Source organism: Gossypium arboreum, chromosome 9 (assembly GCF_025698485.1).
Source record: "Gossypium arboreum isolate Shixiya-1 chromosome 9, ASM2569848v2, whole genome shotgun sequence".
Lineage (NCBI taxonomy): Eukaryota > Viridiplantae > Streptophyta > Magnoliopsida > Malvales > Malvaceae > Gossypium > Gossypium arboreum.
Genome location: NC_069078.1, coordinates 62,922,022 through 62,936,822, shown reverse-complemented (window position 1 = coordinate 62,936,822; position 14,801 = coordinate 62,922,022). Strand labels below are relative to the sequence as shown.

At 32.0% G+C, this 14,801-nt stretch overlaps 2 protein-coding genes across 3 annotated transcripts; both read right to left on the bottom strand.

Annotated features, from left to right (window-relative positions):
* Positions 1–4,352: 4,352 nt before the first annotated feature.
* LOC108462961 (cysteine-rich receptor-like protein kinase 44) lies at positions 4,353–7,334 on the bottom strand. Its single transcript, XM_017762882.2, has 6 exons — positions 6,059–7,334; positions 5,819–5,958; positions 5,516–5,726; positions 5,195–5,432; positions 4,947–5,097; positions 4,353–4,859 (listed from the first exon to the last, which is right to left on the bottom strand). Exons 1-6 carry the CDS (start codon positions 7,017–7,019, stop codon positions 4,512–4,514), a joined length of 2,049 nt encoding a protein of 682 aa, XP_017618371.1. The 5' UTR covers positions 7,020–7,334; the 3' UTR covers positions 4,353–4,511.
* A 381-nt stretch (positions 7,335–7,715) lies between these two features.
* Positions 7,716–11,242, bottom strand: LOC108461794 (autophagy-related protein 8C-like). 2 transcript variants are annotated; one of them, XM_017761727.2, is made up of 6 exons: positions 11,011–11,242; positions 10,858–10,920; positions 9,069–9,124; positions 8,922–8,974; positions 8,061–8,179; positions 7,716–7,973 (listed from the first exon to the last, which is right to left on the bottom strand). In XM_017761727.2, exons 2-6 carry the CDS (start codon positions 10,892–10,894, stop codon positions 7,876–7,878), a joined length of 363 nt encoding a protein of 120 aa, XP_017617216.1. In that variant the 5' UTR covers positions 10,895–10,920; positions 11,011–11,242; the 3' UTR covers positions 7,716–7,875. The 2 variants fall into 2 exon arrangements, with proteins under 2 accessions (XP_017617216.1, XP_017617217.1); XM_017761728.2 differs by having other exon boundaries at positions 7,716–7,970; positions 11,011–11,240.
* Positions 11,243–14,801: the final 3,559 nt, after the last annotated feature.

Genomic DNA, 14,801 nt, shown 5'->3' with positions numbered 1-14,801 from the left:
CTTGTTTTTCCCCCGATCTAATTCCAAACTTCACTTTTTTTATCTATATATAATCAAATTTAACTTATTTAATTATCATTCTATTCAATTTAACCCAAAAATCTTATTATGGAAAAATTACACTTTTACCCTTAATATTTCAATTTCTTTACAATTTTGTCCCTAGCTCATAAAAATACAAATTCATGCAATTAAGTCCACACCCATGCTAGCTGAATTTTATCTATTCATAGCAGCCCATATTTTTCATTATTTCACACATTTACCACACAATTTATCACATTTCTCAATTTAATCCCTAATTAACAATTTTATCAAAAATCACTTAACAAATGTTGTTTATCTAGCAACAACAATTCATTTTCTAACATCAAACATCAAAACACACACATATTCATCAATGGTAAAGCTCTAGAACTTTAAAAATTTTACAAATTAGTCCCTGGGCTAGCTAGATTAAGCTACAACGACTCCAAAAACATAAAAAACATTAAAAACCGAGATTAAAATCACTTACATGCATGAAAAATAGCTTGACCGAATATAAGCTCTCTTCCTATGGTGAATTTCAGCTGAACATTGGTGAAATGAAGAAGATAACACCTTTGTTTTAACTAATTTTACTTTTATTTACTAATTTACTTAATTAACCTTAACTTAAACCTTTGAAAATCACATAAATGATGTCCATCTTTGTCCACTAATAATACTAATGGTCTGATTACCAATTAAGGACCTCCACTTTAAAGTTCTATAGCTATTAGACACTTTTAGCTATTAGAGCCCAACTTTTACACTTAACGTGATTTAGTCCTTTTTATCAAATTAAGCACTCAAACGATAAAATTTTTTCAACGAAATTTTTACACAATCATACTATCACGCTGTAGAACTCAATTTAATAATAAAATAAATATTTTGACCTCATATTTTTGGTCCCGAAACCACTATTTCGATTTGACTAAAAACAAGCTATTACAATTCTTTAATATATTATAATTTGACCCGTATACTTGCGGACACTATTGTTTAATCCTATATTTATTTGTTGTAGTATTTCTAGTCTAGATGTTTGAACGTCTAGCGGAGGTCAATCATCCTGGATTGCCCGACAACAATGGTTTTCTCAATCAATTGTCACCCCGGGTTTCTCGACAATAATGACTTAATGCATAATGTCTACCACCCCAGAATGCTAGGGAATGATGGTTTTACTCAATACTCTAACCCTATGGCATGCCAACTATATATGACTTTTTTCGAACAACAAATAGGGTCCATTTCTTATTCATTATATACAGTTCAATTTATAATTCAATAATCACAATTCAATCAACATATCACAATTTCGTAACTAATATAATATATTTCAACACAATTTCATGCCAATTATTAAGTATCAAGTAGATTCTAAATTTTTTATTTTATTCAATTTAGTCTTTGTCTTGAAAATCAATCTTAACTTCATCAAATCAGTTCAAGTAATCCTCAATAACTTACCTCAATAATGTATGATGTAAAATGACAAGAAAATACATCAATTAAATTGGTCTCGAATCATAGAAATACAAATCGAAAATTTCGAGCTACTTATTGACGACATTGGATTATTCTTTCCCTCTCGATGAATCCGAGTTGACGTTAGCTACGAATTAACATAAGACATATGTCACTATCAATAATCAGTCAATTCACAATCAATTATCGATATTTACATTTTTTTTAATTTATTCAATTTAGTCTCTAAAATCAAGACTAACAAAACTTTCAATTTAAAGCTCATTAGGGACATCCTATTTCTTATTCCTACAATCAATTTTACATTTTATTCAATTTGGTAACTTTATGTACGAACTATCAATTAAGCTTTCTAATTTAGTCTTTTTTTCACATCTAAACTTAAAATCTATCAATTTAACTTTTAAAACTTCCAATTCTCAACAATTTCATCTTTCAAAACTTTCAGAAAGTACAAATTGATACATGGGCTAGCTAAATCAAGTGTCATGACCTCAAAAACATAAAAATTATAAGAAAATGACTCAATTTCCATACCTAATTATAAAGTTAAAAGCTTGAAAAACTTGAACTCCCTTCTTCAATGGCGTTCGGTCTTGTGGGGAAGAAAAGATGATGCATTTCTCTTTCCTTCCACAAATTTCTTTCTTTTATAATAGGATTGTTTTACTAATTAAGTTAATTAACTTTTACTTAATTAAACAAAGTTTATTTTAATCAATTTTAATTATCATACCGCCATACCGTCCACTAATATATATAATAGTATGGTCTAATTGCTATTTTAAACATTTGTTTAATTTCAATTTAAATCCTCAAATCATTTTCTAATTAAAAATTTATAGTGATTAGAATTTACAATTTAGTCATTAGGCCCTAATTAATCACAATTTAGGTTAAATTAAATATCCAAAATTTAATTCACCTATATATTAACTTCGTAAATATCTTTATTTAATATTTACGAACTTGGTTTATGGAAACGAGGTCCCGAAACTACATTTTTCGATACAACTAGAAATCGAGTCGTTACAAAAAGTTATCACATTTCATGGTGATGAAGTATGCCTCTTAAATTCAAAAATCATATCACTTTATTATTAACAATGAATCATGATTATTCAATGAGACATCTATTGAATAATTATGCTTATTGTTAGATGTAACTATCCATTTAGATATTTGTGTTCCTAAGAAGAGATATGAGAACTCCTATAAATAGAAGTCAAATTTCATTTGTCTCACACACCAAAAAACATAGAAACTTTGTTATAGTAACAAAGTTTCTTTATATTATTCTCTTATCTTTCATATTCCTACATTGTTCTATAAAGAATTTTTGCAAATTGATATCCTTGTTATACTTTGATCAGTGTTCAGTGGACTGTTTTCGTTAATACAAAACGTAGACAGTCATTGGGATTCATTGTATCATCGAGGTTCTTTTGTCAATAACTCTTTTGCACACCATAATATAGGTGGGGCGAATAGAACCTTAAAGAAAGTGACATTGATACATACCTTGAAGCCTTCATTAATTTCTCAAAAGTTCTATCTATCCTTCCTCCGTCTTCTACTATTTTTAGATTGTTTTAATTCTTTATAGAAATTAATTTTCTTGTTATATATGCTCAGTACATAATGGACTATTTTCATCGGTGCAATACACAAATAGTCATTGGACTTCATTGTATCCTTGAGGCACATTTGCTTGAAACTTATTTGCACACAGAATGTAGGTGAGAATGAATAAAACCTTAAAAGATAGTGGCTTAACATAGGCCTGGGAGCCTTGTTATATTGCTTCGTTTTTCTGTTCGAATTGTTGTTCGTGTGCCGTTCGTGTGTTCAAGATTTTTCTCATCGAAATTGTGCATTGAAACCTAGCAAACCCCTTTTGTCATCTATACAAACTATTGTCTTGGATTCTATCACGTTAAAATCATCCCATGCACCAAAACTCACCCATTAACCTCTCCCTTTCCATCCGATATGGGTACTTGAGAATAATTTTTTCTTTAGAAGGAAGAGTAGCCATTGAATCAATCTCTATTAACTTCAATCATGTATCTCCATAAACTATGACTATTCAGGCCTTTAATCGCATTCTTTACATTCATCATATTGAAAACAAGACTTAGCATTAGAGCTGATCATGGTAAAATTTGCCTGCCCCCTAAAACCCGCCTAAAAATGGGAGGGTTTGGGTAAAAATATAGGCCCGAAAAATGGGCTTGGGCAAAAAAACAAGGCCCGTTTAGAAAACAGGCCGGGCCTCGGGTAAGAGTTTTTGGCCGGGCCTAGCTTCGCCCTACCAATTATATAACTATTTTTATTATATTGTTAATTTGTGTATTGTTTTAAGAATTGTTTTAGTATTATTTTTATTTGTTTTAATATTTGTTTTATGTTTTTAAATATATTTGATTTATTACATTTTTAAATTTTTTTATTTAATAAAATAAGAAAAAAATTAATTTGGGCCGGGTCGGGCTGGGCTCGGGCTTAGTAATTTTATTTCGGTAGGGCTTGGACAAAATTTTAGGCCCATGTTTCGGGTCGGGCAGGGCCCGGGCCTAGTAGACGGGCCTAAAATTTTATCTTAGCCCGGCCCGGCCCGGCCCATGATCACCTCTACTTGGCATGCCTTGATCGATTTGTTCAGGTCATCCAGAACCTTTTTCTTTTAGCTCCTTTACATAGTACAAAAGCAATTAAAAGTAGAAATTCCACGTACAACCCAATTGGTAGGGATCTTTCAATGTTTCCCAATCTTTTTAAAACGTTAATTAAAGAACTATTTTCATTTTAATCTTGATTTTTCTTTGCAAATGTTGAAGAATCCAAAGAGAGCATTTTATTGATATAGGAATGGTGGAAAAAGATAGTTGTGAAGCTTCAGCTTTTATACCCTTTTGTATGAATGAGAAATAAAAAATGATAATGAGGCTGAATTTTGACATAAAAATGCATACAAATGCAACTAGAGACTGCTATCTTGGATACGTCTCGCTAATGGAAAGCTCATTTTCTGATACTACTCCAATATCATTTTTGGATCGACTTGATGCTGTTGCCTCGGAATCTAAGTCCTGTAACTGTTGCATCGCCGGTTGAGTTCTGCTGTGCATAAGAAATGCGGGTTCTGAGGGTAGTGGGAGAGTGGTGGAGTAGCTAGTAAGCATTAGAGCAACTGAACCCATGTTTGGTCTCTGAGCTACATTTTCTTGAACACAAAGCAGCCCTATGTGGATGCATCTCATCACCTCACTTGTTGATCCATCCCTCAAATTGGGGTCTACAAGGTCCATTGCTGTCCCAGCCTCCCAATTTCTCCAAGCCTGAAGGGTTTAATTCATGCAAATTGATGAACTCTACATTCATTTAATGCATCATAATATTCAGAATCAAACGATTTGGACACTTACAAAGCTTGGAAGATTTTCCATGTAGCTCCCATTTTTAAAAGCATTGTTCCTTTGACCATTTAAAATCTCCAAAACCAGTACACCAAAACTAAAAACATCTGATTTAACCGAAAATTGACCATGCATTATATATTCAGGTGCCATGTATCCGCTACAGATCAATCAATGTAAGAAAAACCAATGACTTATCAAATTTTGATTTGTTTGATTTATGTTATTCAAAGCCAAGATTATTTTGTAATACTTACTATGTCCCGACAATTCTACTAGTAGCACCTTGTGTTTGATCAACAGGACACAATCTTGCCATGCCAAAATCTGCAATTTTAGGAGTCATCTCTGCGTCCAACAATATATTGCTAGCTTTGAGATCACGATGAACAATTCTAAGTTGAGAATCTTGATGAAGGTAGAGAAGCCCACGAGCAACACCTTTTATGATTTTGTATCGTATTTCCCAATTCAAATACGGTCGCTTAGCTGGATCTACATCACCATAATTGTGCAAATCCGAATTAATTCTCTGTAACATCAAATCTCTAATGCAGTAATACACGGATATATCATACCAAATAAGAATTTGTCCAAACTTCCATTATGCACAAACTCATAGATGAGAAGTCTTTCATTTCCTTCAAGGCAAAAACCTTGGAGCCTAACCAAGTTCCTATGCTGAAGGTTGGCCATTAACTGAACCTCGTTTTTGAACTCAAGGTCTCCTTGTCCAGAATCCGTAGACAGCCTTTTCACTGCTATTAATTTTCCACCAGCAAGTATGCCCTGACACGATATCATAATGAATTATATATATGAATATGCTAATTGAACTTATGATTTGGTGCAATACCCTTCTTTGTATTTCGACGTCTTACCTTATAAACTACTCCAAATCCACCTTGTCCGAGCTTATCTGCATCAGAAAAGCGATTTGTAGCAGCTCTAATGGTGTTGAAATCATATTGTAAGGAGTCTGCAGTTGCGATTTCATCCCCTTCTTCAGTTGCTTCATGCTCTTTAGAAGTGTAGCAAAGAAAACAAAAACAAGTAAATTATAGATTCAGTCACAACAGTGCAAATGAATGAAAAACAATAAACTGATTCTTTTTACTTACTTTGACGTTTCAGATTTCGCTTCCTAAACCGTAAAATGATGCAGATGACATTGGATATGAGTAGTGCAGCAAAAGCAACAGCCAAGATGGATATGATAATAGTAGTTCGAGATGAATTACTCTTATATGCTGTTGTTGTGGTATCGTTTGTGTCTATATCAGCAGAAGTTCTATTGTAGAAGCGTACAATCTCAAACCTAAAGTTACAAGAAGGCAGAGATACCCTGCCTCCTTGTTTGCTGTCGCAGCAACGCGGTATATAAACAATGGCCTGCGACAAGCAAGATCGGCAATCATATTGTTTCAAATCATTACTACATTGAACACGCGCATATATTGTTTGAAAAGGTGTAACTTGTATGCTTCCTGTCGCAAACTTTCCAAGGGAAGTCCCCACTTGAACGACATCTCTTAGCTTGTCCATTAAGGAACCCAAGGCCTGATTAAAAGCATCTACATTCGACACGTTATTTGAATTCCACATGAAGAAATGAGGGTCGACGTCCCTGACACCAACAATGGAGCGATTTGTGTAGCGGAACGTGCAATAGTCATACCATATAATCGCCTCTATTCGGTAAGGGCAGCGATTTCTGAGCTCTCGGTATGCGTCATTGATGCAGTTAAAGCAATCACTTGAGTTCAAATCCCCTCTGCAAAATGAAACTGCGTTAGCTATGGTGGAGCCTTGGCCAGATGAAAAATTGTAGAAGCCCCTGTCATTTGGTGTGTTGAGGGAGAAAGATGAAAGCAGTTGATTGAGGTTTGTCTCGTAAGTGCTGTTGCTGGTGAAGTTACCAGTGCTGTTTATACAAAAATGGCGTAGAGGCTGTTGTTGAGCAACGGTAACAGTAACATGGAATGCTGTAACTAAAGAAGAGAATAAAAACTGCCATGAAAGATCCATTGCCATGTTTGCCTGCAGATATTCAAAGCTTAATATATGATTTTCAGAGTACATTAAAATGATCAATGGTTGCTTGCAACCTTCATGATTTAAGGTTGATGCAGACTTAACTGATCATAAAATTTCTAAGAAAGTCACTACATGGCTGTGGTCCCGTGGATTTGGATTGATCTGGAATAAGCTAGTTAAAGTCAATGGTGGCTTCAAATTTGTCATGCAGAGATATGCAGGAACTAAGAAGTTCCCTTAGGACACTAGGCAAATAGCTCTGCTTCCGTGACCTTTGACCATACGCTCTAATATACCAATCATCTGCAAAAAGAAGACAAAGCCAACTTGTTTGGTTAGTAGCATTGGATTAGACAAAGCCAACTTGTTTGGTTTTGTCTTCTCTGCTTGCAAACGATGGACTTAGTAGAAGCTTTATCCATGGTTGTTGACCCTAAAGTTACAAGTAGATGCCATGATTGGATAATAATTTCCTGCTTCAAATGTATGCTGGTGCTGGTGTTATCATTCTGCATAAGCCCTCTCTGTTATTGCTAATTTTTTATCGATTTCAATGGCTAATTTTCTCATGTCATTTGATTCTTCTGTAAATTAATGTTGTAGGAATACATAAAACATTCTGTGCAACATTATTCGTATAATATAGTTTTATGTGTATTTCTGAACTTACATACCTACCAAGTCTTATATATAAATAATTTCAGGTACTCAAAAACATTAAACTAAAACATAAAAATACAATTTAATAATCATTGATAAAGTTAATTTCTTCCATTAAGAAAATAAAATTCCAAGTTCATCGTCAAGAACAGAAACCATAGCCTAAGTGGAACCATTGAGAATTTACGCCTTTCCCTTTTAGCCATTTACATAGATTGATAATAGCGTAGTGCTAAAGAAGTTATGGGGAACCAAATGTGTTCTCTCCACTGTAAGTCATATACAGAAAGCCATCTTCATCCTTGTTTTCTTCATAAATTGCAGACATCAAAGCAGCTGCTACCAAATAAAAGAACCAAATTCAACCTCACACTAAACAAAATTGTAACATGTTATGACACTTGAAAGTAATATATTATCACTAACCAGTAGGAGGGAGAGTGTTCTTCACAAAGACAAATATAGCTTTCTCCGCACTAAGCTTAATCCTTTTGCGTACAACATAAACGAATTGCCCCACAGTCAAATCAGATGGAACAAGATACCTGAATCCATAATCAAACAAGAATATGTACTAAGAAAACCAGAAACAGTCACCAGTAAACAAGTCGTATATCTTGTTCGGTTCTCCGAAAAATACCCCCCATTAAGCTTCAGCAAATAAATGACATAAAACATCAATTCACTAGAAACCAAGTTTGGCAAATAACAGACTGAATAAGAATAGTTAAGCATTGCTCTACCGATGTTTCATTAGAATCGATTTCCTTCCTGCACAACTTAGCAGGAGACTTTACAAGTAGTTAAAACTACTAGAAGGTCCTCGTACTATTATAGACAGGGTCTCTGCTATAAAGATGAGCGAATTAGTCCTTAGTCTTTGTACATTTAACTTTGAAGCAAAAAGGACAAAATTTCAAATGAGTTAAAAACTGCCAACTTGTGTTTTAAAGTAACGCGAAAAGAAAAATCAAAATTAAACATTTTTAAAGCATGAAAAACGGAATAAACTGCTCATTTTCTTTCACGTCACTTTAAAATACAAGTTGCCATTTTTTGATGTTACTCTACTGGCATTTACGATCCATTTTCTTAAATGTACAAAAACTAGATTGGTCACTTCTATAGTATGACTAATTTGCTCCTAAGCCTATAAGGACCCTCCATGTGGTTTAACCCTTTAGACGCATAGCAAAGATTAGATAACAGTCTCAGGAAAATTAAAACAACGAAAAAGTGTGACAGAAAATGAAAATTTAAACTTTAATATGGTCAAACGTGACTAACTTCTTTTTATCAATGTCAGGAATGTCACTCCTTTCAGCCTTCTCCACGATAACCTGCATGATTGCAAGTATAGAAGAATATTAAAAGAGTGATGCAGGACGAAAATTATTAAGCAGAAAGGGAAGATAGCAGCTTGAATATTCTAACAGGAACTCTGTCTGGATACTTCTCCCTGATGCGACCAGATTCAGCCTGCCTCCTTTCTGAGAATTGGAAACAAGTAAAACGAAATTTTAATTAGCTTAATCGGATGGGAGAATAAGAGCAGCAAGACAAGCAAAGGAAATGAGGATGCTGCAACTATACCATCCATTCCTATACAATATAACCCTAAAAGGCTAATCCTAAAAAAGACTTAAACTAGTACACTTGGTTCAAACAAGCTCTTATGTTTTTTTTGGTAACTAAATAACTCCTAAACTTTTATTTTTATTCATGTAAACCCTTAGTTTTAACTAAAAATACTATCAGAGAAACTCAATACCAAGTTACAATCAATATTCTTGAGATATTAAGTTATCAATATTCGATTTTTGTTTTTTCTATTATAGAGCTAAAAGGCTAATGTACTAAAGAAGGCCTTAAACTAGTACGCTTTGTTTAAATAAGCCCTTATGTTTTTGTATAACTAAATAAGTCCTATACTTTGATATTTATTCATGTAAGCCCTTACTAAAAGTAAAACTCTTTTTGGAGAAACCCAAATACCAAGTTACAACCACTGTTCATGAGATATTCAGCTGTCAATATTGAATCTTAGTATATATATTTTTTAATTTTAATAGGTTAAACTAGTTTTAATCACATAGATAGATATTTAGATTCAATCTTCTATAATCAATAAAATTGTGAAGCCTCAAACTGAAACAAAAAGGATGCAATTTTTTTTTTAATGATTTTGACCAAATCAACAAATTTGATTATTTCATTCTGTCAGATTAGCAATTTAGCTTGAAATTCCTTTTTTCCTTTTTTTACTTTAGTTAAATTCAACACTTTCAAATAAAAATAAAAGTGTATGAGCTTATTTAGTATTTCTTTTAAAAAAAAAAAAAAAAAAACATAAGAGCTTACATGAAAAAGTGTACTAGTTCAAGGGTTATTCTTAGTACATTAGCCTAAACAATGTAAGTGCAATAAAAAATAGATTAAAATAAGTTGTTAGTTCCTGTACTTTGACAAATTTTGAGATATAGTACTTGTATTTAAAAATTAAGCCCTACTTTTTTTTATTTAAATATCCCAGTCCAGTCATTAAAATTGTAAGCATTTTTTGTCAAAAATTTTCTAGGGAATTTTTATTAGGGTGTCCTCATATGAGGTGGCATATGATTGACAAAAAAAGTAAACATGTTAAATTGACAAATTTTGACAGAAACTACCAATGACAATAATGATGGGACTAGAATTTTTTAAATTGAAAAAGGAGGATTGAATTTTTAACTTTTAAAGTACAGGGATTAAGTCTCAAATTTAATACAAGTAAAGGGACTAACAGCATATTTTAACCTTAAAAAAATCATTTGCTAAGCAATGTTGAGAGAAATAAAGAATCAAATACCAATGGTTCCAATCAAATTTCATTACCAGCAATGAAAGGAATAACCTAAAAAAGCAAACCAAAGAAGACTGTAGCAGAACATAGAATACAAGCAAACTTCTATTCATCATCATGTTCTGCTCATTTCAAAATTTGCAATAGCTTTATCAAGGTAATTTAGGACTATCAATATAATGATTCAACATCTCACACATTGGACAAAGAATGCCCAATTGCACCCAAGATTTAGCAGAATCTGACTAAGCCTCACTAATCAATAAAAACAAAAAGTATATTTAAACAAAATTTAAAGAATACCTAAATCAAAAACTAATTCAATGAAGCAGAATGTTCAAAAAAAATCATGAAAAAGAGAAGAGGATCAATGAAACTCACCCAAAGGATGTTCAAGCTTAAAGGAACTTTTCGCCATTGCTAAATTTGATCCTTGACTATCCACTGCGAATTTCAAAACATCGAAACATCAATGAAAAATTCAATCCTTTTTTTTCTAAATTAGACAAAACAGAAAAGGGCGAAAAAAAGTACCGAGAAAAAAAAAACAATGGAGGCTTTAAGAAATTAGGGTTTCAATTAAAAACAAGAACCCAATTGATTGATAGAGATAATTAGAAAAAGGGTTTGTTCCAATTTGAGTTAGATAGAAAGGACAGATTTTTCAAGCGAGAAGGAAACTATTTAGGGATTTAATTCGAAGCCAACACGAAAGAAATGCTAATTGGATTTTCCCGCGGTAAAAAGGAATCTCTTAATCTAGTCCTGGTTTACCAGAGTTTGCTTATGAAAACGATGTCGTTTCACACATTCTAGTTGAAATTACCCTCCAAATGTGCTGGCATGAAGGACGAGTGGATTGGTTTGGTTTATTTATGGGATTATAGTCTAACAAATTTTAACAAATGAAGTTGATTTGTTATGTATTTTTATTGTTTTTAAATATATTTTTAACATTTTTACAGCTAAATCAGTATTATTATTTTTCTTTATAAAGTTTTTAATTATCTATAATTTATATCTATAATCTATAATATAATATAATATTTTTAAGGCTTAATGACAAATTTGGCCACTAACGTTTGAATGTTTTGTTAAAATAATCCTAATTTTACTTTTTAGCCTTTTTTAATATCAACTTTTGTTCTGTTTTTCAATTTGCTTTTTCTAATAGATTTAATGAAAGTATCGTTATAAAAGTTAATTGGGATGAAGTGGAATTTTATATGTAAAATATTTTTAATAAGATGTAATTTATTACTTAGATAACCCAATAAATAATTACATGTGAAAAATAATAAAATAAATAAATAATACATTAAATTAAATTTAAAAAATCTTAATTTAAAGAAAATAAATGTAATTATCTAAAAAATTAACTCGATAGAAAAACTACGCAGAGACAAACGTATGAAAGATTGAAACCTTTTAAAAGAAAAGAAAAATTGAAACATTGAATTTATTCATTAAATCTATTAGAAAAAGCATATTGAAAAAAAGAACAATGGTTGATGGCCAAAAAAAGGCTCAAAAATACAATTAGGGCCACTTTAACAAAACATGCATACATTAATGGCCAAATTTGTAACACCCTTAACTCAGATCTCATGTCAAAGATAGGGTTCGGAGTATTACCAGAATTTACAGAATATATAACAGACAATTCATGTTATTTAACATTTATATCAGAAACCATTCATAATGAATCATATCGTCCCTTATATGAGCCCTCGAGGCCCAAAATATGCATTAGAAATAAGTTGGGACTAAACCGGGTATTCAGAATTTTTTTCGTAAAATTTCAAAATTTTTCCGAGGTGCAGGGGATTGTAAACTGAAAAAAATATATAGGATTTTTCCTATGTAATTTATCAAATTTTTACTTAAATTCGTTGTTAAAACTAAGTAATTGTTTAATAAATTAATGAAATATGTGAAAATATGAAATTAGGACATAGAAATTATTAAAATGTGATTTTATGCTTTATTATATAGTTTTCATGCATAAAATGGCTTATTTTATATTGATTTGAACATATTACATTTTTAAGACATAAAATGGGTCATGCATGATTAAATTAAATAATAAAATATAAAATTGTATTTAATAAATCATTTTAAATATTTCATTAATAATTTGGGTTATAATTAATTATTTAAATTGGATAAGTTTTATTCTTTGGTCCTTCAACAGGTCTGATAGCTTTGTTGGATTACAAAAACTATCCAAATTGAATACCAAGTCAACCCAAATTTGGCTACACATGGCTGTCCATTTAAACCACTTTTTGCTTTAATTACATAAGGTCCTTGCATTGTTAAAGAAATTAGAGATTTGCCCAAAGATTTACATTTGACCGAGTCTCGGTCCTGAGTTATTATGGCATTTAAATTGCTTAAAAATCAAGTGAAAATCAGCTCAAATTTCACTAATTGTGGCCGACCACTCATGGGAGAAGTTTGAAGAGACTAAACCCACCTATTTTTAGCAAGCTACCTACCTCTTTTCACCTATAAATAAGACCCCTTCATTCCCTCATCAATCATCCTTCATCCCTCATCATTCTCTTCTCTCTCAATTCTTTTAGCATTTTCCATTCCCCACACCTAGAATCATCTCTTCATAGAGATTTTAGCAATTAAATCCTTGTAAAGAGCCTTTGGTCAGCCACCTTGGAGAGCCATCAGTAAAGGAACAAAGTGAAGAAGCGAAAGAGTCTCATCAGTCAGAGCCACTTTGATTTGGGTTTAATCTTTCTTTTCTTTAATTTAATCTAAAAATGTTTGCTATGTGTTCTTTGTTCTTGTTTACAACAATGTTAGCTTAATTTTATTTAAGCTAGGATGATTGCTTTGATTAAATAATATTTATTTGATTCATGCTTATAATGTTTGTGCCTTAATCATCATGTTTTCAATTAAAATCAAGTATGTATTTCGTTCATACATGATTGAAATGCACCTGAATTAGCTGAGCGATCCTAACCAGATGACGACTAGTGGACACATAATTGAAATATGCATACTCAATTTAGATCCTAACCCAATTAAATTGCAGGTTGCATAAAAACTCTAACCAAGCTCTGATCTGCATAGTTTTTAGATTTGTGTGATTAAACTGTTTCGAACCTAACACGTCCCTGTTACCTCACACGAATTCTAAGAAACCCTTAGTAAATAAGGATTAGTAAAATGTGTATTTACTAAGTAAAGGATTCCGAAAGGACCTAATATGGTTTCCAAACTCATGAAAGATTGAGTTGTCATGGAATGTTTTTCCGAATGTTATTAAGCATGTTGATAATAAATTGAGTTTAATTAAAGTAATTGTCCTAGTTTATTTATGTTATAATTGTTGCAAATTGTGTTTAATTTTGCTAAAATCTATTTCATTCATATAGTTTGCATACTTAGGATAATTTCCATTAGGGATCATTGTATTTAGGTTAATATATTTAATATTAATCATCACTTCTCAACCATATTGTGTTTTTATTTACCAAGTTGTTATTATAATTTTACAATTAAATGATTTAACACAAATACAATCGCTGTGGAGACGATAACTCGATACTTACTTATTACTTGATAACGACTATGTACACTTGCACAAACTTAAGTGGTACAAGTTTTTGGCACCGTTGCCTGGGATTGTTAATTGCTGCCATAGCAAATTTTTGTGAAATTATTTACTTCCAATTTGGTTTATTTCTAACATTACTAACTTATTCTTTTTAATTTTGTGATTTTCTTCTCATGTGTTTATGAGCATAGATCGGATTATCGACTTACTCCACGTAGACCCTGAAATTGAGCGAACTTTTAGACAAAGAAGAAGTGAACTAACAGCTCAAAGGCAAGTCGAGATGGACCTTGGAAATCAGAATCAAGACCAAGGTAATGAAGCCAATTGCTTTATTAATGTATGAAATCCCATCCTCATTGCCGATGATTGGGATCGATGCATCAGACAATATGTTGTGCCACTTTTCAGTGAGTTAAATCTAGGAATTAGAAGGCCAGATATTGAAGCAACCCAAATTGAATTGAAACCATTGATGCTTCAAATGCTCCAAATGGTAGGCCAATTCAGTGGTATGCCCACGGAAGATCCACATCTCCACCTTCGATTGTTTATGGAGGTGAGTGATTCATTCAAAATAGCCTGTGTAACTGAAGACACACTAAGGTTAAAGTTATTTTTGTACTTGTTGTGAGATCGAGCAAGAGCATGGCTCAATTCATTGCCACCAAGTTTCATATCTACATGGCAAGAATTAGCAAAAAGATTATTGGTTAAGTATTTCCCACCTAGCAAAAATGCT

Bases quoted from the DNA above. Each gene is read 5' to 3' on its own strand.
- LOC108461794 (XM_017761727.2), bottom strand. From the start codon at position 10,894: ATGGCGAAAAGTTCCTTTAAGCTTGAACATCCTTTGG. The intron at 8,975-9,068 runs GTTAGAATATTC...GCAATCATGCAG, and splicing joins AGTATCCAGACAGAGTTCCT to GTTATCGTGGAGAAGGCTGA. The intron at 7,974-8,060 runs GTTAGTGATAAT...TTTATTTGGTAG, and splicing joins GAACACTCTCCCTCCTACTG to CAGCTGCTTTGATGTCTGCA.
- LOC108462961 (XM_017762882.2), bottom strand. From the start codon at position 7,019: ATGTACTCTGAAAATCATATATTAAGCTTTGAATATCTGCAGGCAAAC. The intron at 5,727-5,818 runs GTAAGACGTCGA...ATATCGTGTCAG, and splicing joins GATTTGGAGTAGTTTATAAG to GGCATACTTGCTGGTGGAAA. The intron at 5,433-5,515 runs GTATGATATATC...ATGGTGATGTAG, and splicing joins TTTGGACAAATTCTTATTTG to ATCCAGCTAAGCGACCGTAT.